The sequence below is a fragment of the Capsicum annuum genome, chromosome 2 (assembly GCF_002878395.1).
Source record: "Capsicum annuum cultivar UCD-10X-F1 chromosome 2, UCD10Xv1.1, whole genome shotgun sequence".
Lineage (NCBI taxonomy): Eukaryota > Viridiplantae > Streptophyta > Magnoliopsida > Solanales > Solanaceae > Capsicum > Capsicum annuum.
The window spans coordinates 151,218,861-151,241,633 of NC_061112.1; the positions used below are offsets into that span (position 1 = coordinate 151,218,861).

Below are 22,773 nucleotides of genomic sequence, written 5' to 3' on the forward strand. Positions count from 1 at the left end.
TGTAATTTACATATTGTATCAATTCATCTTTCTCAACGAGCTAAATTGTATTTCAATTCCGACCAAGGGCGGAGCTTGCTTATGGCTAGGTAGGGTTCATTTGAACCTCTTCAAAGCAAAATTATACAATTTATACATGGTTAAAATTATTATTTTTTATATATATTAGATGTTGAACTTCTTTCACTAATTTTTTGTTTACTTTTTTCGATTTCGATGCCTCTTAGTGAAACTCCTTACTTCGTCACTAATTCCGACCAACTCAAATCTCCTCTAAACATTCCCAAATTTTATATAAGAACTCCTCTCAATATTTCGAATCTTTTAATATATTTTTTTTCGACGTAACAATATCCCTTTATTCTTCATTCTATTTTTTTTTTTCCTAAAAATACTTTTTTTTTTCTCTTAAAATGACTCATAGCATCTAACATCTCTATCTGCGTACACCCATCATTACATTTCAATGAAATGGATATATTCTCACTGCAAGTAGGCAGAGTGACACTTCGAAGATGGAAGGAACTTTGCCTGCAATACATGTAGCTAAAGTGGCCATTTTTTGTAATAGCTAATACGTAATTGGGTTATTTTGTTTTAAAATTCTGATTTAATGGACATTTTATTTAATTACTCCGTTTGAGTATTCATTTTAAAAAATATATATATATGTATAAAAAAAATCATGTAGCTTGATGTTTGTTATACAAATACAAAACTTATTCTTCTTCTTTGTGTCACATTCATTTACTTTTCTTCGAATATTACAAAAATAAATCTGGCGAAATTTTGTAATATGTACTTTTAGGCCTTTAGCTGAAAGGTGCCATGTCAAACGCATTTCATGTGAGAGGTTTACAAAATTCTGCCAGAATATTTATTTTTGTGGTATGATTTTAAAGTGACAACAAAAATAAAATTATAACTTCTGTCATAAATATAAATCTGAATACTCATGCATGAAATTTTCACTCCATATTCCACTTTTGTCATTTTGCAGACTCTCTCGCAGCTATTCGTCAATTTATTTTGATTTACACATCTTGTTTATTTTACATTTTTACATCATATATATAGTCAGCTTATATTCCAGAAAAAGAAAAAAGGTCAGCTTATATACTAGTAACATTTCTCCTAACAAGATTAATAGAATAATTAAGGAGGCAAAGAAAATTAGAAATAAACAATGGGATTCGACTTTGGCTAAGTCGGTATCAGCCATACAATATATTTATATTAACGTGTGTCTCTCTATGTGCGAATATATAATATCACTTTAATACATTGGTATAAATTATTAAATGTGATATAATCTCAACCATGAGCCGCATTAGTTATCATAAATTTGGACTTTAAGTATGTCAAAGGGATATTTTAATGAATTTAATTAGTCGAACACTAATTTTTTTTTTTATATTGAAGAAATTAGGATGAACTACTCCAGCTATAAACTACAAAAGTGAAGGAGATCATTGGTGACGCTACAAATAAAATCATTCGAGCTACGAGCGTCATTACTGACGATACTTGGAAATTTTTGAAAAGTCAACCGCAATACACTCTCCAGCACATGTACATTGAATTTCTTTTAAAAATATTACTTAATATACTAGAATTAAAAAAAGAGTTAGTAATATATTTATAGTACTAGTATTTCCATGGGCTGATTTAAGGACACTTGCCAATTTCAGTTAGATTTTATCTTTATTTTCAAAAGTTATATAAATATAATTGTTGAAACTGACAAGACATTTGAATGTTATGTAACGTCTGTTAGATTTTGGATTATTGTTTTTCTTTCTTTTTAAGATTTTAAGTTTGCTTAAAAAAATCATTAAACCTAATTTAAAATTAAAAATCCATAAGTTGTAGTAACAGAAAAAAAATAAAAAAAAATAGTGACTTATTAGATAATTATTATGCCAAAAAAGACACCGGGCGAACATTTCCTACTCCCTAAATTAACTTGTCCCAAATTAACTTCATATATTGATTAGAAAAAATAATTAATAACATAACTAGTTTATCATAGTATTCCAATTAAATAATGTTTACATTTTAATTTGAAGAAAAAATAATTAATACAAAGAGTAAAACATAAAAGAAAAAAAATTGTGTCTTCTTGATTTGTGAAAAATGACAAGTAAAATGAGAAATCAAATTAACAAATTTGGGAGAAGTAAAATAGAACGGATGGAGTATTCAATTAGAACTTGTTATTATAATCATAAAATAATATACCACCAATCGTGCTAAGGCCTTTCATTCCGCATGACTCAAGCTCTCTTCCACTATATATAACTCACATATGTGAGTTATGTTTTATTGAGTTATGAAATATCTCAATATTTCTTCTGTGTTTAACAGAATACCAACAAAACCAACAAAGGAGTAATTAGGAAGAATATACATATATATTTTAAGAAGTGATCAGAAATCATGAGTAGGAAGAGTAAAACGATGATACAAAAGAAGAGCTACGGCTCTTTTCGATCGATTTTCATGCATGCTGATAGAGCCGATATCTTGTTGATGACTTTTGGATTTTTGGGTGCTGTTGGTGACGGAGTTTCTATGCCTGTGATGCTCATAGTCACCAGCAAACTCATGAACAATCTTGGTGGTAATAATGACACTTCAAACATCGATAATTTCACGCACCATATCAATGAGGTATATATCTATCTCTTCCTTGACGATTGAACTTACACTTATAAGTCAAGATGTGGTACAAATATTCATTCAACAAATCAACTAGTAGTACTCTTTCATATAAAGAAGCAATATGGACTAGTTACTGGTGTGCTTTCCGTGTATTAATTAATGGAGTTTTTTGCTTTGTTTATGTGACGGCAGAATGCTTTGGCTCTGGTTTACCTGGCATGTGGACAATGGGTAGCGTGTTTCTTAGGTTTGTCTAATTTTATCCTCTGTATTGTTAACTTGTCAAGATTTTGAAAAGCAAAAATATTGAAGCATTTGATCAAACTTGGGAGAAAATAAGTGTTTTTAGAGAGTAGCAAAAGCTGGCCGGAAGCTAAAAAAAATTAGTTTCTCATCAAAAGTACTTTTCTGAAAAAAAAAAAACACTTTTAAATAAAGGATTTTTTTAACAAAATAACCTGATTTCATTAGCTTGGCGGAATAGGCTAGTAAATACTAGTAGTATTTTTGAGTTGGTTGAATTTTTTAGATGACGATATCTTTTGCTGATAATATGTTTTATGATAATTTTTTTAGAGGGATATTGTTGGACAAGGACGGCAGAGAGGCAAGCGTCAAGGCTACGAATAAGATACTTGAAAGCAGTTCTAAGGCAAGATGTTGGGTATTTTGATCTACATGTTGCCAGCACTGCCGATGTCATTGCTAGTGTCTCCAGTGACAGTCTTGTAATTCAAGACTGTATTAGTGAAAAGGTTAGTTTAATCTAATCCATTACTAATTAAATAGGATTAGCTACGAATTTTTTGACACTGTTTATAATTTGGAAATATATTTATATAGGCACCAGTCTTCTTGATGAACGTAGCGACATTTATTGGGTCATACGTGGTAGGATTCTTGATGATTTGGAAGCTGGCGTTAGTTGGATTTCCCTTTGTTATTTTCTTAGTAATTCCAGGTTTCATGTATGGGAGGGCACTAATGGGAATAGCAAGAAAAATCAGGGACGAATATGGCAAAGCTGGAACAATTGTGGAGCAAGCAATTTCTTCTGTTAGAACAGTTTATTCATTCGTGGGAGAAAATAAAACTCTACAGGAGTATTCAGCTGCTCTTCAAGGAACAGTAGATTTGGGATTAAAGCAAGGTTTAGCAAAAGGACTTGCTATTGGAAGTAATGGCATTGTTTTTGCAATTTGGTCTTTCATGTCATATTATGGAAGCAGAATGGTTATGTACCATGGAGAACATGGTGGCACTGTTTTTGCCGTTGGCGCTGCAATTGCTATTGGTGGACTGTAATTATCTCTTTAACTCTTCTCATATTCATTTTCCTTCGTGATTATATACCATTTCTCTATAAACGTTCTGATTCTCATTTCAAATGTCACGACTCCTTATCAGTTGTTTGGTTATTGAGATGAAACCGAGGGTAAATTTTGGGATTAAATATATGGGGTAGATATTAATATTATTAGATGAAAACCTGAATAAAACTTTCACCATGCTTGTGAAATTTTGTATTTTCTTATATTAGAGGTGAAATTATTTATCCACTTATATAATTCTAGTTATAGTCTCAAGGTTGTAGTTGGGATTATTTTAACCGAACAATCCTTCAAATATATGATTTTTTTTCCCTGAGAAGTTATTTCTTCATCTCCGCCAATACATTGGAAACATATTTTTTAAAAAAATATTCGTCATGTAGTAACAAACACACTAAATTTCGGAAGTTAATTTTCAAACTTCCGAAATAGGACAGGTGGAGAGGTTCAACTTTTTGGACTGTGCATTTATTACGGTAACACCAAAATAATTAGCATTGTTTTTGTGGCTTTAGCTTGTAGTCCTGTTATTTATATGCTTTAGCAGTTTCTTGAGTAATTTACAAAATATTCTAACAGATCACTGGGTTCTGGTTTGTCCAACGTAAAGTATTTATCAGAAGCAAGTGCAGCAGGTGAACGTGTAGTGGAAGTGATAAAAAGAGTACCAAATATAGATTCTGACAATATGGAGGGCCAAATATTGGATAACGTGAGAGGTGAAGTAGAATTCAAACATGTTGAATTTGCATACCCATCGAGACCCGAAAGCATAATTTTAAAAGATTTTAGTCTAAAAGTGCCAACGGGTAAAACCGTGGCGTTAGTGGGTGGAAGTGGGTCAGGCAAGTCGACAGTAATAGCACTACTGCAGAGATTTTACGACCCACTCCCGGGGGAAATTCTTCTCGATGGGATCGCTATTGATAAGCTGCAACTCAAGTGGCTAAGGTCACAAATGGGTCTAGTGAGTCAAGAGCCTGCACTTTTTGCAACTACAATTAAAGAAAATATACTTTTTGGGAAGGAGGATGCATCAATGGAACAAGTTATTGAGGCTGCCAAAGCTTCTAATGCTCATAACTTCATTTGTCAGTTGCCTCAGGGTTATGATACCCAGGTATGTTTGTTTTTGTACTTTAGCATCTTAGTTTGTCCTTATCTTTACAAAATGGCGATAAAATAATCGACTCATCCAAATTTAAGCTGGTTAAATTATGACTCGTTTATTGACTTGACTGAATGAAGGTATTATTACTATTCGACACACTAGCACGAAGAGATAGTATTATTGTCTAGCTAAAATGTTGTCACGTTGATTTCCACTTTGGCCATGAACAAGACGCTGTTAATGAATAGCTTTGCCCCCATGATTTGAGTTAAAATGATTAATTCTTTAGTGTACAAAGAATTTAAAAGGCACTTAACCAATGCATTATAAACTCATAAATAATTGTCCCCGTTCAAAGAATTTCGTAGCTATCATTGTATTTACATGTTGTCATACAAGTGGATTCTGCTGTGGAGGATGTCATTAAGTGGTTTGACCAAATAAACTAATCCAAAATTCTATTTTTTTAATGGTGCTGCCAACGTTTTGTCTCTCTTTCTCCCACCCAATTATTTATTACGTAATAGAGGACTTTTCTTTCTCAATCAGTAGAAATTATTGCTCAATATATTGCAATGAGTATATTCCATTCTTCCTATTTGGGACATCAAGTTTTTTTAAATACGATTTTATAATACTAATATTCTTAGTTTCGTATTTATAAAAATCAAATGCAAAAAGAATTTATCCATACTACTATATCATAACAAAATACTAGTACTAGCTAAGAAGTAGCAAAGAAACAACTTTTTGATAACGTGTTTTTGCTAGCAGTTCCTACCATTTTTTCTTACAGAGCTTTCTGAACAGACAGGTTAGGAACTACTTTTGAACGATCCATTTCGACAAGTTCTAAAATGGGTTGTAATAGTAATAGCTCTTTAGCAAACTCCCTATCTGTTAGTCCGAACAATCAACCCTGCAATGATGCTAAAGTTTATATAATATTATTGTTTAACCCCCCCCCCCCCCCCCCCCACACACACAAAAAAAAAAAATTAACTCCATGAACTTTACTGGTAAAGATTAAAACTTAGATTTGACTCGGAGCGTGTGTACAGGTGGGAGAGAGAGGTGTACAAATGTCTGGGGGACAGAAGCAGAGGATAGCTATTGCAAGAGCCACAATTAAGTCACCCCGAATACTACTACTGGACGAGGCAACCAGTGCACTCGACTCAGAATCAGAAAGAGTTGTGCAAGAAGCTCTAGACAAGGCCGCTGTTGGCCGCACCACAATAATCATAGCCCATCGCCTTTCCACTATTCGCAATGCTGACCTTATTGCCGTGGTCCAAAATGGCCAAGTCAAGGAAATTGGCTCACACGATGAGCTAATTGAAGATGAAAATGGACTATACACTTCCTTAGTCCGTCTCCAACAAACTGAAAACCCCAGTCATGAAATCTCCATTGCACCAATCAATAAAGATACTTTATTTGCCCCATCAAATTTAAATTCTGGATTAGTCTCTGACCATGACGTACAAAATACAAGCAGCAGAAGGCTTTCGATTATGAGCAGGTCGAGTTCAGCTAACTCGACTGCGCAAAGCCATAGATTTGATCAAAATGCAGCAATTTCCAATACTACAGAACAAGTATTTCCAGTACCTTCATTCAAAAGGCTGCTGGCAATGAATTTGCCAGAATGGAAGGAGGCAACATTGGGATGCATAGGAGCAATATTGTTTGGTGGAGTTCAACCACTCTATGCTTTTGCAATGGGGTCAATGATATCTGTCTACTTCTTGCCAAGTCATGATGAGATTAAGGAGAAGACAAAGATATATGCTTTGTGCTTTCTGGGGTTGGCATTCTTTTCCCTCTTTGTCAACGTACTTCAGCACTATAACTTTGCAGCCATGGGAGAGAAATTGACTAAAAGGGTGCGGGAGAGGATGTTGTCCAAGATGCTTACATTCGAAATAGGGTGGTACGACAAGGACGAGAATTCCACCGGTGCTGTTTGCTCTAGACTAGCTAAGGATGCTAATGTGGTACGTCCTCTAGTACTGTTAGAGTTTAACTTTCATACAGTCGCAACGTAAAGAACTATTTTCAGAATCAGGTAAAATGTAATGATAATATTTATGGTTATACAAATGAGCAGGTGCGGTCTTTGGTTGGGGACAGGATGGCATTACTCATTCAAACGATATCTGCGGTGACTATAGCTTGCACCATGGGCCTAGTTATCGCATGGAGACTTGCATGGGTCATGATAGCGGTCCAGCCTCTCATCATAGTGTGCTACTATTGCAAGAGGGTGCTATTGAAAAGCATGTCTAAAAAGTCCATCAAAGCCCAAGAGGAAAGCAGCAAGTTGGCAGCTGAAGCAGTTTCCAATCTCAGAACAGTAACGGCCTTCTCCTCCCAGGCCCGGATTCTCCAAATGCTCAAGAAAGCCCAAGAAGGCCCACAAAGAGAGAGTATACGCCAGTCGTGGTTCGCTGGAATTGGGCTTGGCACTTCAAACAGTCTCATGACATGTACCTGGGCTCTTGATTTCTGGTATGGTGGCAAACTCATGGCAGAAGGCCTCATTGGAGCTAAAGCCCTCTTCCAGACATTCATGATTTTGGTTAGCACTGGGCGTGTCATTGCGGATGCTGGAACCATGACTAATGATCTAGCAAAGGGTGCAGATGCTGTTGGGTCGGTCTTTGCAGTGTTGGATCGGTATTCATTAATCGAGCCAGAGGACTCGGATGGTTACAAGCCCAAGAAAATAACAGGCAATGTCGAGCTGTGCGATGTTGATTTCGCATACCCTTCTAGGCCCAATGTGATTATTTTCAAGGGATTTTCAATAAAAATTGAAGCAGGAAAATCAACAGCATTGGTGGGACAAAGTGGATCAGGAAAGTCTACTATAATTGGTCTGATAGAAAGATTCTATGATCCCTTAAGTGGTGTACTGAAAATTGATGGCCGTGACATAAGATCATACCACTTGAGGTCATTGAGGAAACACATTGCACTTGTAAGCCAAGAACCAACATTATTTGCAGGAACCATAAGGCAAAACATAGCCTATGGAGCATCAGAAGCAGTAGATGAATCAGAAATAATTGAGGCTGCGAAGGCAGCAAACGCGCATGATTTCATCTCAGCATTAAAAGATGGATATGAAACTTTGTGCGGAGACAGGGGACTGCAGTTGTCAGGAGGACAAAAACAGCGAATCGCGATAGCACGTGCAATATTGAAAAATCCGGGGGTGCTATTATTGGACGAGGCAACAAGTGCATTGGACAGTCAATCGGAGAAAGTAGTACAAGATGCACTTGAGAGAGTGATGATTGGACGGACAAGTGTGGTGGTGGCACACAGGCTTAGTACTATACAGAATTGTGACACAATTGCTGTATTGGACAAAGGCAAAATTGTGGAGAAAGGGACTCACTCCTCTTTGTTAGCTAAAGGACCCACTGGAGTTTACCACTCCCTTGTTAGCCTTCAAAGAACACCAAACTCTAGCAACACCTTCATCAGTTAATAATCATCAATTGAGATTGACTGATATTCCCCAATAATCTTGAAACTACACAGCCTCTTTTTTTTCCCCTTGTTTTCCTCTTTCTTTTCCAAAGAACTCTTTGGGAATTTTCTTGGCCGCTTGGAAATCTTTGTCCCATTTTAATGTATAGATATTTTGGTATTGTTAGCAATACATTCAACTTTTCTATTTTTATCTTGTTAAGAGAAGAGCTTCACAGAGATAAATTGTTCAATCAGTATTAAAGGTAATAACAAAAGACCCCAGAAAAAACTAGAAGGCCAGCATAGCGAAGTATTAACAACTTAACAGTAATCAAGAAAGAACAATTATCTTCATGGAAACTGGTTATATTTAAAGCAAGAATGGAAAATGAAGAGAAAGAATCAGCAACAAAATCCTAGGATCTAAGGGGATTAGATGAGAACATATAATTATTATTATTATCTGAATCCACCAGAAATCACGATTGTCACTATTTCTTTGCCTCCCATGGATTTGATATCGATAGGAAACAACAGAAACATCATCCATACAACCTGCAATTGCTTATGCTTTGGATAGCTTCACGAACTAATATTAGATTGGTAAAAGTTATCAGCCACACTTTAAATCCTAACTCAATATTGTCTATTTTACTTTTTACTTTACATAGTCAGCTTGTATCAAGAAAAAAGAAAAAGTCAGCTTATATACTTGTAACATTTCTCCTAACCAGATCAAGAGAAAAATTGAGGAGACAAAGAAAATCGGAAATAAACTACGGTAGTCGACTATGGCTAAGTTACTAACAGCCAGATAATGTACTTATATTTGACAATGGTATAAATTATTATTATATGATTTTCTCTTTAACCATGAGCCTCATTAGTTATCATAAAGTTATCAGCCACACTTCAAAAGTTATCAACAAAAACCTACTGCAAACTCAGAAATCAGAATTCTAGCACCAACACAGATTCACACAAGGATGAAACCGTGGCGGCACATTTGCAAAAGTGACTCAGAACTACCATCACCTTTACACTCAATGCTATCTTCTACAATATTCATGGCCCTTCATTAGGTTCTTCTTTCATTCAGCAAAGATATCAGCCACAAAATTCAAGAGTTTGCATCCATCTCCACAGAGGACTTCGGACAATCACCAATTGAACATGATAATTTGATTGGAAAATAGATTTAGCATCATTTAAGAATTTAGATATGCTAAAGGGTGATCTACAATTTCCCATACTAGGATCACTAAATAGAAAATTATCCTCAACTTGTTAGACAACCTCGAAAGTACATAAATTACCATAACTATAGTTCATAAACAAAAGACATTCTATTACCGCGAAAAAGGAAAAATACAAGCCAAAAGAGTAACATTATGAGTTCAACTTACTAGTTTCTGTTGACCCTTTTCAAAATCTTCTATCAGAAGGGGGTCAACATTTTCTTCGGGTTCCCAAGTAGCGTCCTCAATATCAGCCCATTTCACCAAGTATTCGCCTTTCCCGTTCTCACCATCTCTCTTTTCCAGAACACACTCCGCCACTGCATATTCCAATCCAGCCTCAAAATCTTTCACCAAATCCTCAGATATCAACCATGCTTTAACCCATTCATTATCTTCCCCATCCTTCCATTTCACTAAATACTCTACATTTTCGCCTTTCCCTCTCTTCTCCAATATCTCCTCCACTTGTGCATACTCGAAAATGGCCTCCTCCAACACTCTAACAACATTTTCCAAACCCAATCTCCTAGCGAATTGCATTGGGTTTCCTTTAGGCGTTTGATTCAGGATCATCCGCGCTAAGGTCAGCGGCGTTTGCCCTCTATAATCCTCCACCTCAGGATCCGCACCTAGCTCAATTAACAGCTTAGCAACCCCGGGCTTGACATAGCCAGCAGCCATATGCAGGGCAGTCAATCCCCCATTCCTATCGCGGTAATTAACATCAGCTCCGGCCTCAGCTAACAGCTTAACGCAGGCTTCCGATCCGAGTCCCGAGACAAACAGCAAAGCCGTTCGTCCATTTTCATCAACAGCATCGACATCTCTGTCATCATCAGCTTCAATGAGTTCCTTAAGAGCAGACTCGTCGGGCTTTTTCGCCGCGTTCCACCAAGGAGTGTCATACTCAGCTACAACATCTTTAGCAATGAAATCAGAAGGAACCCATGTAGGAGCATGTTCATCTTTCCACTCAATCAAATACTCCATTCCTTTCCCACCTTCAATCGCTCTGCTCCCAATGATCTTGTTAACTTCTCCATACGTTTCATCCGCATCGTAGTCACCAAATTCTGCTGGTGCATCTCGTTGCTGCTGGTTCTGAAGCGTGGCAAATACAACTCGTAAATTATTACTATTATTCAGTTTTTTGAGTCGGAGAAAAGGCTGTTGTTGCGGGGGAGAGAAGGTAGGGAATTGAGTGGAGAATTTGAGTTTGAGTCGGGAGAGATAAGAATTGACAAAGAGAGCATCCATTGGAGAAGTGGGAAAGGACCGTTTCTTTTGAATGGACGTGAACATCTTCCTAATCCTATGACCGCATTCATGTCTCTCAGGATAAGATATTATATCTATTCACCTCTCACTTGCCGTTTACACATTTTACTTTCTACTACTTTCATTATTAAAAATTAAATCATTTTATCTTTTTTATCAACTTTAATATATATATATATATACATATATTTTAGTTTAAGCACATATATATTTTTAATTTTACCAACAAAAGTTTCAGACACGCATCAATTTGTACCATATTTATGGTATGAGCTCTTATTAGGTACTTAAACTTTTTAAAAAAATTTATACTTCTTAATTTTTTCTTATTCTAACGCTTTCTATTTATTTTTAGATTTTTTAAATGTTCTTAAAATTTAATTTAGTTGATTTAAAATTCTTACATTAATGAAAAAAGTATCAGTAGTTGTCAAAACTAAAAACTTTTAACGAAAGACAAAAAGTTCAAACAATATTTTTAAGGCCCTTCACACTTTTAATATATTATAAATTTAAATTATAAATATAGATTATAGATTATAGATATAAATTCTACATTTGAATAATTTTTAGGGAAAAAGATCAAAAATACATTTAAACTATCTTAAATAGATCAAAAATAATTCTCCTTAGTGTTTTTTGCTCAAAAATATCTTCTAACAGAATTTCATCAAGGACGCAATCTGAGCATTCCATATACGCACTCCGCGCATGTAGTTTACTTTAATGATTTAATTTTATAAAATTCCTTCGATGTCTATCTTTTGGCGAGAAGAAGTTTGTGTTTAACTAATAAATTTAGAAGTCACTTTAGAGCAACTATTACTATTTGACTAAGTTTTTAAAGTACTTTTAAATGTATTTTTCTCAAAAGTACTTTTAGAACAAAATTACATTCATTAATCAAGCACAGATAAATATAAATATTTTTGTTCAGAAGAAAACAAATCTGAAAATCACAAAATTGAATATCCATTCACAAAACTTACAACTCTAATTCATAAAGTTCTATGTAATAAAAAATATACTCATAAACCTAGAAAATTATTGAACTTGAAGTTGAAATAACATGACGTTATGCGGCACTTACATTACAATCATTCACAAAATAAGATTACAAAGAAAACTATAATAAAAACATCATAAAATTTAATATGCTTTAATCAAGTGACCTACATATTGAAAAACTGATATTACTAACACAAAACCTAGAGAGAATAATCTCTCCCAAACAAAACACTTTACTTGTGAATGCTATTATATTATTTGCAGCAATAAGTCCAAATTTTTTTCCTTCAAAAAAGGATTAATCAAATATGGAAGAAATATTTTAAAAGATATACATATTTTCCATAAAAAAAACTTTTAATTATGGCAGAAAATCTGAGTAAATCCTAATAAAAAAGAAGCATTCTCAAATTTGGAATAAAAATGTGATATTTAATATAAAAATTAAAGACTTGTTTAAAACTTTCCTTAATTAGAAAGTCCATAAATTACAAAAATAAATATTTATAATGTACATTTTTAGGGCTCTTTAGACTTTTAATAATTAATTAATAATTGAAGGAAATAGGTGAAAAGATAATTTTATCTATTATGAATTTTTTTAATAAAGGATAAAAAATTTAAATCATTTTTCTAAATATCTTCACACTTTTAATATATTATAGATAAATTTAAATTATAGATTATAAATATAAATTCTATATTTGGATAACTTTTGGAAAAAAGAATAAAAAATATCTCTAAACTACTTCTCCCTAGTTTTTTTGGCTAAAAAATATCATCTATCAGAATTTCACAATCCACATCACTGTCCGCCCGCGTGTATAATTCATCAACCCACGAGCTTAATAAATGGACCCAATCCAATAAGCAAATAGAAAAGGATATTATGAATGAGCAACACTCAATTTGACTTAAAATCTCCCCAAAATAGAGTTTTATGAGTAGATTTGATAAGTTCGTTGTTGTAGGATCTATAGTCCAAGTGCTGTTATCAATTGAGAGAAATGGTAAACTTAAGCATCATCATGTGTGATGTGAAACTCTCCACTTGCTTATAACTTGTTTTTCATACTCGTCTTCTGTTCCCCAGCCAAAAACCAGGAATAGGTCTTGATGTAGGTGGTGAACAATTTTCATCATCTCATCAATGCGCTCAACGGCGTCTCTTTTGTAATATACTGCTTGACCTGATTCTGTCAATTCTTTTGGCTATCCATCTATTAAGTCATGCCTTGATGGATTTTAAAAAGGGACAATGATGGAGTGTAAGAGAAAGTATTTTTGAACCAAAATACTTCTATTTCAAATAATTCAAGCATATTTTTGACTTTTTTCCACATTTTTACCATGTGACTAGGCTTAAGGGTAAGTTTAGTAAAACATCTTTTTAGGCTCTCAAAGTTTTGAATCTCCAAATATTTAATAAGAATTTTATAATTTTAATTTCACTTAAAATAAGTATTAAAGATTGTAAAATATAAAAGGTACAAAATTTAAATTTTTTTTAAAAAAAGAGAAAGAAGAACTATACACTTTTTATTAGAAATATTTTATAATTTTTTAATCAAATCTTCATATTAATAAATAAAGGTTTCAAAATAATATTCAAGGTAATACGAATTATTGATAATACATGAAGTTATTATTAATTAATACTATTTCTTATTTTTATAAATAATAATATTACTATATGAAGTTAAATGCTTAATATTTTCTAAAAATAATACACTAAAAAATAACTCATAAAAAATAAAAAATAACTCTAAATTATTGATAATACATGAACAATCGATTATGAGAGAGAAAAAATGGGTATTCATAAAACTGAGCTTTAGCGGGTAATACTTTTTGTGGTATTGTACAAGTTAGACGGAGGGAGTAGGTAACAACCGGCCAAACAAGAGCGAGCATGAGGTTTTATAAATTTTCATCTGTGATCTCGATCGACTCACCTGATAAATGTGCGATTAAATTATTGAATGATTTTATTCTTATCCTGTATTTGATTTCATAGAAATTTTAATACATTACGTCAAGTTCAGCATATTAGATCAAGTGAACGCACAAGACATTACCTAGCTCATGTAAACTTTTTCACTTAGGAGATGATTGCTTTTGTATCTACAATAAATTTTGTTGACTTCTAGTTATTCTGCACTGCAATTAGAAAATTAGAACTTTGAGAGAATGAACTAGAAACCACACTAATGATCAAATAACAATATTTTTTTAATGAAATTTTTCTACTACATGCTCAATATACGTACCCATGAATCCATTTTACAAAATACCTTATAAAGAGAAGCAATTAAGAATTAATAATATGTGCTGATGGTAAAAAGAAACGAATTAATAATATATGGTGAAAAGAAACATATGATATTTATTTCCATTATTATAATAGTAGCATCCTAATAGGTCTTGGTTTCGAGGCGAGCCCAATCGAGTCGAGCTTAATCAGACTTTTTACACTATTGAGGCGAGTCAAGTCCAATTAACCTAACTACCTAAATACAGGCAAGTAGAGCCGGCCCAACCCTTTACAAGAATATGTAGAAGTTAAGGGGCATACAATCCTCCACCTCTCTCTCTATATATAGTGACGTTACTAGGTACAATGCACATCATTTTTGCGTTACAGGGAGTAAAAAAAGGTATAGATACTTGGTAGGGTTTGACCATAGATTCTACGTATCTTTTTATTTTATGTGTATAACTTTTATGGTTAAGCGGATCCATAGTAATTTTTTATGTTGATTAATTTCTAATAGAGATTTTTATTTATTTTTAGATCTTGTTGTTGCTATACTGTTTTTGCAGCATGGCGAGATTGAGAGTTGATGTATCTTGCAACGTTAGATTTAAGCGGCCAACTACTTCTTCCCTCGAAGAATCGTAAGCTTTATTCACTTTTTTTAATTTTATATAAATGAGTTGTTTTGAATTTTTGAATTCTTGATAATTCTAATTAATAAATTAGTGATTTTCAGGATAACAAAGAGAAATTAGCAACAAAATCCCTGCTTATTTGTTTTGGTCCTGTACTTGAGTCTTGAGTTTACCAATTATGAATGCACTGTTCAAGGTTTTTGCTTTCAGCCCAACTAAGTATTCGTTTAAAGTGGATGATTAGAAATCAGAAAGTAACTTAAGCAGTGTATGTATTAATTTAAGAATATTCCAAAGTAATGGAACCGAATTTTCACTAAGGATTCAAAATATTACAAAATGATTTTAAAAGCTGAAGAAGTAAACAAAATGGTTTAACATATACTGTCTATGCATAAAAATTAATTTTAACTATTTACAAATAGAGTAAGTTTCTGCGGAAGCCCCCCCCCCCCACTCCCTACTTGGCTCCAACCCTACTTGCTATCTCTTACAATTACATTTGTAGTAACTCGGCCTGCCAAGATCCTACTTGCTATCTCCTACCATTACATTTGTAGTAACTCGGCCTGCCAAGATTTATTCACGTGTAAATAAATATTAAGATTTATCAAGTTACAATGTGAGACCAAGAGAATAGATTGGCAAGTTTTTCTAATGTAGTTGATAATTCCATTTTCAGTCTTTACTGAAATTTGAGCTATGGTCTCCCATAATTTAACCCACTTCATCAACTGTTAGACCGCACCCTTGGTTCTACACCAATATATTTGACTGGCTACTTATGGCTACTGTTATGATGTATATAGTTTTTTTGTTCCTCTCTTGGATGAATTAGGTATAGTCAATCACAAACTCCTGGAAGTGGTCTGGGTAGAGGAGGTCGTGGTGGCAACAGTGCTGGCGGAGCTGGTGCTAATAACCGAAAGTTGACAACTAATGATGCGTTGTCGTTTTTAAAGGAAGTTAAGGACACGTTTCAAAGCCAAAAGCATAAGTATAGCATATTCCTTGATGTTATGATAGACTTCAAGGCTAACAGGTTTGCTACTTTAATTTGCCAAGTGTCATTCTTGTTCCTATTCAGATTTGGTGAATTATGTGGGACTTATTCCGCAAGTCTGTGATATTTTCTTATAGGATTGATACTATTGGTGTCATAGCAAGAGTGAAAGTCTTGTTTAAAGGGCATCCTAGGTTGATCCTTGGATTCAACGCTTTCTTGCCCAATGGTTATGAAATAACCCTCAGTGATGAAGATGAGGCTCCAAAGAAAACAATTGAGTTTGATGAAGTTATCAGCTTTGTGAACAAAATACAGGTTACATTTTTGTTACCTTTCGGTTTAAATAATAAAGGTCTGCCTTTTTCCCTAACTTTCTGGGTTGTCATTTCCTGCAGGCACGTTTCCAAAATAATGATCATGTCTACAAATCCTTCCTAGACCTTTTGAACATGCATAGGAAGGCGCGCAAGGGAATCAATGAGGTGTACCATGAGGTAATAATTTTTTAAAATTGGGATACATTAATATTTTAGATGATCTTTATGTTTTAAGTTTAATACTATTTGCCATATCATGTGTAGGTTGCTGTACTTTTCAATGACCATCCAGATTTACTAGACGAGTTCACTAGATTCTTGCCAAGTACTTCAGGAACTGCCAATTCGTTGATGAAGTTGCATAAGAAAGAAGATAGGGACAGGAGAACTCATGATAATGAGAACAAAGGAGATCTAAGCAAGCAGCATGATAAAATGAAATATCTTCTGGAGATTGAAGATGCCCTGAAATGTGAGTTCATGGTTAGCATTGTCTGAATCTGTATTTGATGTGCTGCATTAGAATCTTCCGCCGTTAGCTCTATGGTTTGGTGATGACACTGATTGAAAAGCCATCTATTTTTAAGTATGTAGTTAACTCATAGTGAATCGCAAGTGCTCATATTTAAACTCCGGTCTTGCACTGAACCTAAAGGTTAAGTTTAGTACTATTCTTTCCCAAAAGTTGCTAGCTGTTCACGGTTTCTTTTCAGTCTGTTTCACTTCGTTTTTGGTGAAGTTCTTGATGTATGTATTTGTCTTTAGCACTGTGTTGCTGAGTTTGGTTAGTATGCTTTTAATAGGATTTACTTTTGGCAGATACATATAGCAAAGGGTTCCTTTTTTGTGAAGAGGTAAAGGGAAGACTGCAAAGTCTAGCTGATTATCAGACATTTGTAAAATGCCTCCGTATTTACAGCAGAGAAATAATTACAAGGGAGCAGTTACAAAGTTTGGTATGTGTATCATGCATCTAATCTATCTTTTTTGCTCCTATTTGACAGTAATCTTTGTTTATAATTTCTGCTATCTATGGTTTGGTTGATGTTCATGCAAAACATAGGCTAGAACAGTATACTGAACGCCCACACCCAATCATGAAGAAAAAATTCTTGCTACTACAAAGGCTACAACAACCTCTGTGGACAGACACTTAGTCAGTTCTTCTTTTATGCAACTTCAATTCAACAATTGAGAAGAAAAGGTTAAGAAGGCTGAAGAAGCACCATTGGTGTAGGTTCGTTTGGGTCTCTCTGTGGGCTATATTGGTTGCTCTATTGGTCGATTCTACAAAATGGTTATGTCGCTTGGGATAAAGCTATTTATGCTAAACATGCCCTCTCTTTTGATTTTTGTTACTAACTACCGTCTTTTGTTCTTAGATTATTGCACTATTTTGTTATAGTTACTATTCTTATTTTTTTTTTCATAATGCTTTGTCATGCTTTCTACAATATTTTGCTATGATTTTACTTCAGTCATTTCTTTTTTCGATCTGCTTTTCCTTGAGCCGAGGGTCTATCAGTAATAACCTCTTTACCTCCCAAGATGTAGGGTTAAGGTTTGCATACATTTTTCCCTCTTCAGACCCACTTATGGGATTACACTCGGTATGATGTCGTCATCTCTTTTGACCCACAAAAGGAAGAAATAGGGTTACTGAATCCTGTTTTTACAGTTTTCTGTGGTACTAATGTCTTTTAAAAGCAAGTCAGTCTGGTTGTTGTTTTTTAAGCATCATAGATTTGAAAGCATGCTCTACTCATTTCAGGTTGCTCATACACTTGGAAAATATCCTGATCTTATGGAGGGTTTCAATAAATTTATAGAGCATTATGGCCGAGCTGGTAAGTCTTGAACTTGATGATTGTAAATTTGTTGCGTCACATAATACATATGTGATTCCATTTTGACTGGTTACTGCTTTTACAGTTGGATATCTTGTAGGTGAAATGACTAAGTTGAATGATGGCCATACTAATTCCAAGTTAGTAAAGGAAGAAAAGAAGTGTAAAACTGATCAGTTTGAAGAAGCTGTCCGCTTTGTGGAGAAAGTAAAGGTAATTCTCCTGCCTTTTTTTTTCTTTTTTCTTTTACTACTAGTTATTATCTACATGCGTTAAACGCATATCTCTAAAAGCAATAAATAGTATTTTAAGCATTCATCTTCTAAAATTAACGTTTAGACTAAAAGAACTAGCAAAAGTGTGTATTTTGAAATAATGTTTCTTATTGAGAATTTTAAAAGGAGAGTTACAGCTTTAATTAAGAACTCATTGCATTCCTAACATCATCGTAATCAATTTGATCATTAACACAATTCCATCCAATATGAAATGCACTTACAAAAGGTGAAAATCTGATCAACATTTCTAGTGGAGTCTCGTGCTTTTATAAATAGCACAGATATAAATAGATAACACATGAGTCCTAAATTAATTTTTGGAGTTGTCGCTTCATGCAGGAACGTTTCCGAAACAATGATTAAGTGTACATATCCTTCCTAGACATTTTGAAGATGTACAGGGAGGAACATAAGAACAGCTATGAAGTCTACCATGAGGTGATGAACCATTTTTTAATTTGGATACACAAATATTATTATATGATCTTCATGTTTTAATTTGTAATTATTTCTTCTTTATTTTTTTTAATGTGTAGGTTGCCGTACTTTTCAATGATCACCAAGATTTGCTTGATGAATTCAATAAATTCTTGCTAGATTCTTCAACTAATTTCAAGCTTAGGAAACCCATTGATGAGTTAACCATCCTCTTTGGTTCCTTATAATATTGTTATTGCCTTGACTAGAGCTTTGCTAGTGAGTTCTTTGGAAGATTGGTTGGTTGCTTGGAATTGTTTTCCTATTTTTAATGAATAGAGATTTGGTATTATTAGACAATAAATATTAGTATTATATGATTTCTTGAATGATATCGTCTTCCCTTCAAGCAAATCTAGAAAAAATTCATTAATCCTTTGCTTCTTCTTTATATTATATATTGTAATAAGAGAATAACTTCAGTCATTATTGTTTATAGACATGGAAAGAGATGTAATTGAAGGATTAACCTGTGCTTCCATACCTGGTGTGACCAAGAGTAAAATAGCTTTGGTACCCCCCCTCCCCCCAACCCCCCACCCCAAAAGAAAAAAAAAAAAAGTAGGCATCAATATTAAGAAAATATGATAGCAACAGCATATAGTACTAAACAAAGCTCGATTATATACTAGAGTTCTACCTTAATTTATGATTCACATGTATATGTAAGGTCATATTATTGGAAGCTATAGATGTGATCATGTACTATCACATCTCCTCAATACTTCTTCGGCGTCTCTTTTGATTGTTCTTGGCCTCAGCATTTTGAACCTGTCACACCTCCTTAGTAGAACATTTGTGCATTTTCTCTTCAAATAGTGAAAAATTAACATAAAACTTTTTTAGGGGTTAAAGAGTCCGGGAGGAAAAAAAAAGCATGAAATTAAAAAAATATTGCAAAAAGAGAAAAGATTGCCACTGCTTCAAAAATATAGTATCTCTATCGTGTTTTTTGAGTCAAATTTATAGCAATGCTATGTTGATTTAACAGAATAATATATTTCAAATAGTTAACTTCCTAATACTTTGTTTCAATTTGTTTAGCCAACTTTTTTTTAGTTTATTTCAAAAAAAACAAATGTCTCTTTTTCTTTTTTGGTAACTCTTTAATTTCAAATCTCCACACCACATGTTTAAGACCATGGGATCAAAGGACATTTTGGTGCATTCAACATATTTTTAATTTAATAGTACCACAAGATTCAAAAGTCTTCTTTACCTTCTTAAATTTCATGTCAAGTCAAAACCAAACAAACAAATTGAAACAAATAAAGTAATTGAAAACTCAGGTTGTTATGTTTAATTTTCATCATTCGTTTTCATCTGGTCCTGCGTTGTTTACTTGATACTTAACTTCAACCATACGTGAGGTATATTTATAAAACAGAAAAGGGTCAAAACTATCCCTGAACTATCTAAAATGGAGCAAAAATATCCTTCGGTAGTTTCTTGGCTCAAAAATACCCCTCTGCTAAATATTTCGCTAAAGAATATCCCTCTCTCTAACGGAATGCCACCAGCCATGCCACATGGATAAGAAAAGCCACATGGTCAATCCATGTGAAAAATTCCCCATTTAATCCATTAACCTACTTAATAAGCATCAACCCAAATTGGATCCATTTAATACCCGACTCGACCCAAGAGTCAAAAAATCCAACTGATATATCCACTTGCATTTGATCAGCTGTTTGAATCTCCTCAAACGAATGTGGCCAACTGATATTTTGGTATGTGTTTCTGTCTAAGGATAAACAGGATGAGCGTTTCCTCGACAACCATTGTTTATCGATGAGGTACCATACCAATTGGGATCGGAAGTGAATATGAGGAAAATTCTAAATGAAGAATGCCATTTGATTTTTCCACATCATTGACTGAAGTATTCTTACGAAAAATAAAAGTTTTATGTTAGCTGAACTCTAGCTAATTGAGATAAAAAAGAAGTTTTCTCTAGTGCTATTGATAAGCTATGTCGAAGGAGTTGAACAAAAATGAAGGATTTTTAAAGTTATTACTTGCATGAGCTTCAATAACAATATGACAAGTTAATTTGTGATAGTGTGGCAAGTCGAAAAGAATCTGTTGCTAGGATCGAAGTTCGGGAGAAATTTTTGATGAAATGTATTGAAGTAGTTGAATATAAATGGTTCTTCTAACATGAAGTGGGCATGTGTAAAGGTAATTTGCTTGTGGACAGGAGAATACTATTGGCTAATTTGCTTGTGGACAGTGGAATACTACTGGCTAACTTGCTTGATACAGGGAAAGTAGCTTTGTCACTGGAAAATGTTTATCGTAAAGTTGGTGTAGTTGAAGGCTTCACTACTCATGGCATATGATTTAGATTCACAATCTGAATCTGGGAGAAATATATGATTCGTCTAGGAAGCAAAAGGCGATGAATATTGTATCTTGGATTGGATTTTTTTGGCTCTTGGTTCGGGTATTAAATGGATCACATTTGAGCGGATGGTTGTTAAGTAGGCTAATGGAGTAAATGAAAAACTTTTCATGTAGATGCTGACGTGGACTGATACAAGAATAATGGCCGTCTTAGCTTTTGATGACATCATTCAAAGTCACTATGTGAAGAATCAAGCTTTGATCGCATGGAGGGCACGGGATCATACTTGGAGGGGACGTTTTGAGCCTACCATTGATCAAACCCGAGTGTGGAAGATTGCTTGGAGCCTTGAAGACTTAAGGACTCTCGGGTTTGGACCACCTTTGTTGGTTCATGGTTTTGGTTCCCTTTACTAAGGGCATTTTGGATAATTCATATTGTCTTCCAACACACCAAGGCCACCCTTGGTCATTAAGGGTAATGTGGTCTTTTTATCTATTTTTGTAATATACTATAAATAGTACATTTTAGGTCTTTTCTCTTTAGTTTTGGATGAAAATATGAAATATTAAAACATTAAAAATCCTCTCTCTTGAGAGTAGAACACTTAGTCTTAGTTAGGGCTTGGAAAAGCTAGTATTAATCTTTGCTTAAAAACGGTGGATCTTGAGGTGAGTTGATTCCCTTGGCGGTCACCGTAAGAGTGCAGTTTTGATTATTACATTCATTAGGGGGTTTTGAGTTTAATACACTCTTTAGTTCTTAATCTTGTAATAATCTTGGTCTTACTATCTATCCTTTACTTTTGTTGTCATCTTGTGTAGTGGACTGTTTTGGGTCCTTTATTGAATCCGAAACTTGTGTTATTGTTATTCATCTTGTTCCTCACGTTTTGTAGCTGTTTTTTGGTGTTATATACACCATTGTATCTTGTATTCTTCTTGTTGATAGCAAATCCGAGAGTGGTCTCCATCTTGGTCCTCGGATCCTTAAGATTATGGATTGATTTGGAATGTGTTTTGTGCTTCCCTTGTCATTATTGTATCATTTGGTATCAAAGCATGGCTTGATCTTGTTCCTACAAGATCAAATCCTAGGCTAGATCACTTTAAAAAAAAAAAAAGTTAAAATCTGAAAATTATAGAAAAATAGCAATCTGTCCATTTTGTGTTCTTGGACGAAAATTGTGTTCTTGTGGTGTTCTTGGGCGAGATTTGCTCTTGAGTCTAGGTCTAGGAGTCTTTTATTTTCTTGTGTGTTTGTGGTGTTAGTTTTGTTCTTCACTAACACTTTGAGTCGATCTAGATTTGAGCTTTAAAGATTGATGTTATTGTGAACAAGTAAGGCCGTGTGGTAGACATTGTTGTTGAGAAACTTGACTTGGCCGTGTGAGTGGTTGTTGTTGTTGAAAATAGTATTGTTATTGTTCTTGAAGTTCTTCACAACCTTCATCTCTTGTTAAAAAAAAACTGAAATGCAACACTAAAGAG

General features: G+C 34.0%; 3 protein-coding genes across 5 annotated transcripts; 2 read left to right on the top strand and 1 right to left on the bottom strand.

Annotated features, from left to right (window-relative positions):
- The first annotated feature begins 2,314 nt into the window (after positions 1-2,314).
- On the top strand, positions 2,315-8,797 carry LOC107860581 (ABC transporter B family member 15). Its single transcript, XM_016705976.2, has 7 exons — positions 2,315-2,673; positions 2,857-2,911; positions 3,241-3,419; positions 3,508-3,965; positions 4,575-5,115; positions 6,168-7,106; positions 7,220-8,797. The coding sequence occupies exons 1-7, from the start codon at positions 2,440-2,442 to the stop codon at positions 8,606-8,608; spliced, it is 3,795 nt and encodes a 1,264-aa protein (XP_016561462.1). The 5' UTR covers positions 2,315-2,439; the 3' UTR covers positions 8,609-8,797.
- A 1,028-nt stretch (positions 8,798-9,825) lies between these two features.
- Positions 9,826-11,218, bottom strand: LOC107860582 (signal recognition particle 43 kDa protein, chloroplastic). Its single transcript, XM_016705977.2, has one exon. The coding sequence runs from the start codon at positions 11,133-11,135 to the stop codon at positions 9,990-9,992; it is 1,146 nt and encodes a 381-aa protein (XP_016561463.1). The 5' UTR covers positions 11,136-11,218; the 3' UTR covers positions 9,826-9,989.
- A 3,419-nt stretch (positions 11,219-14,637) lies between these two features.
- On the top strand, positions 14,638-19,468 carry LOC107860586 (paired amphipathic helix protein Sin3-like 2). 3 transcript variants are annotated; one of them, XM_047407560.1, is made up of 11 exons: positions 14,638-14,776; positions 14,943-15,017; positions 15,850-16,053; positions 16,152-16,332; positions 16,413-16,511; positions 16,599-16,806; positions 17,154-17,290; positions 18,106-18,181; positions 18,267-18,394; positions 18,799-18,897; positions 18,996-19,468. In XM_047407560.1, exons 2-10 carry the CDS (start codon positions 14,944-14,946, stop codon positions 18,820-18,822), a joined length of 1,131 nt encoding a protein of 376 aa, XP_047263516.1. In that variant the 5' UTR covers positions 14,638-14,776; position 14,943; the 3' UTR covers positions 18,823-18,897; positions 18,996-19,468. The 3 variants fall into 3 exon arrangements, with proteins under 3 accessions (XP_047263516.1, XP_016561470.1, XP_016561471.1); XM_016705984.2 differs by lacking the exon at positions 14,638-14,776 and having other exon boundaries at positions 14,897-15,017; XM_016705985.2 differs by lacking the exon at positions 14,638-14,776 and having other exon boundaries at positions 14,897-15,017; positions 18,282-18,394.
- The last annotated feature ends 3,305 nt before the right edge of the window (positions 19,469-22,773 follow it).

What these genes read in the sequence shown, in the direction of transcription:
- LOC107860581 (XM_016705976.2), top strand. Translation starts at nt 2,440, where the DNA reads ATGAGTAGGAAGAGTAAAACGATGATACAAAAGAAGAGCTACGGCTCT. An exon ending in ATGGGTAGCGTGTTTCTTAG is followed by an intron (nt 2,912 to 3,240) that starts GTTTGTCTAATT and finishes TAATTTTTTTAG; the next exon opens with AGGGATATTGTTGGACAAGG. An exon ending in CTCAGGGTTATGATACCCAG is followed by an intron (nt 5,116 to 6,167) that starts GTATGTTTGTTT and finishes GCGTGTGTACAG; the next exon opens with GTGGGAGAGAGAGGTGTACA.
- LOC107860586 (XM_047407560.1), top strand. Translation starts at nt 14,944, where the DNA reads ATGGCGAGATTGAGAGTTGATGTATCTTGCAACGTTAGATTTAAGCGG. An exon ending in ATAGACTTCAAGGCTAACAG is followed by an intron (nt 16,054 to 16,151) that starts GTTTGCTACTTT and finishes ATTTTCTTATAG; the next exon opens with GATTGATACTATTGGTGTCA. An exon ending in AGAGCATTATGGCCGAGCTG is followed by an intron (nt 18,182 to 18,266) that starts GTAAGTCTTGAA and finishes CTGCTTTTACAG; the next exon opens with TTGGATATCTTGTAGGTGAA.
- LOC107860582 (XM_016705977.2), bottom strand. Translation starts at nt 11,135, where the DNA reads ATGTTCACGTCCATTCAAAAGAAACGGTCCTTTCCCACTTCTCCAATG.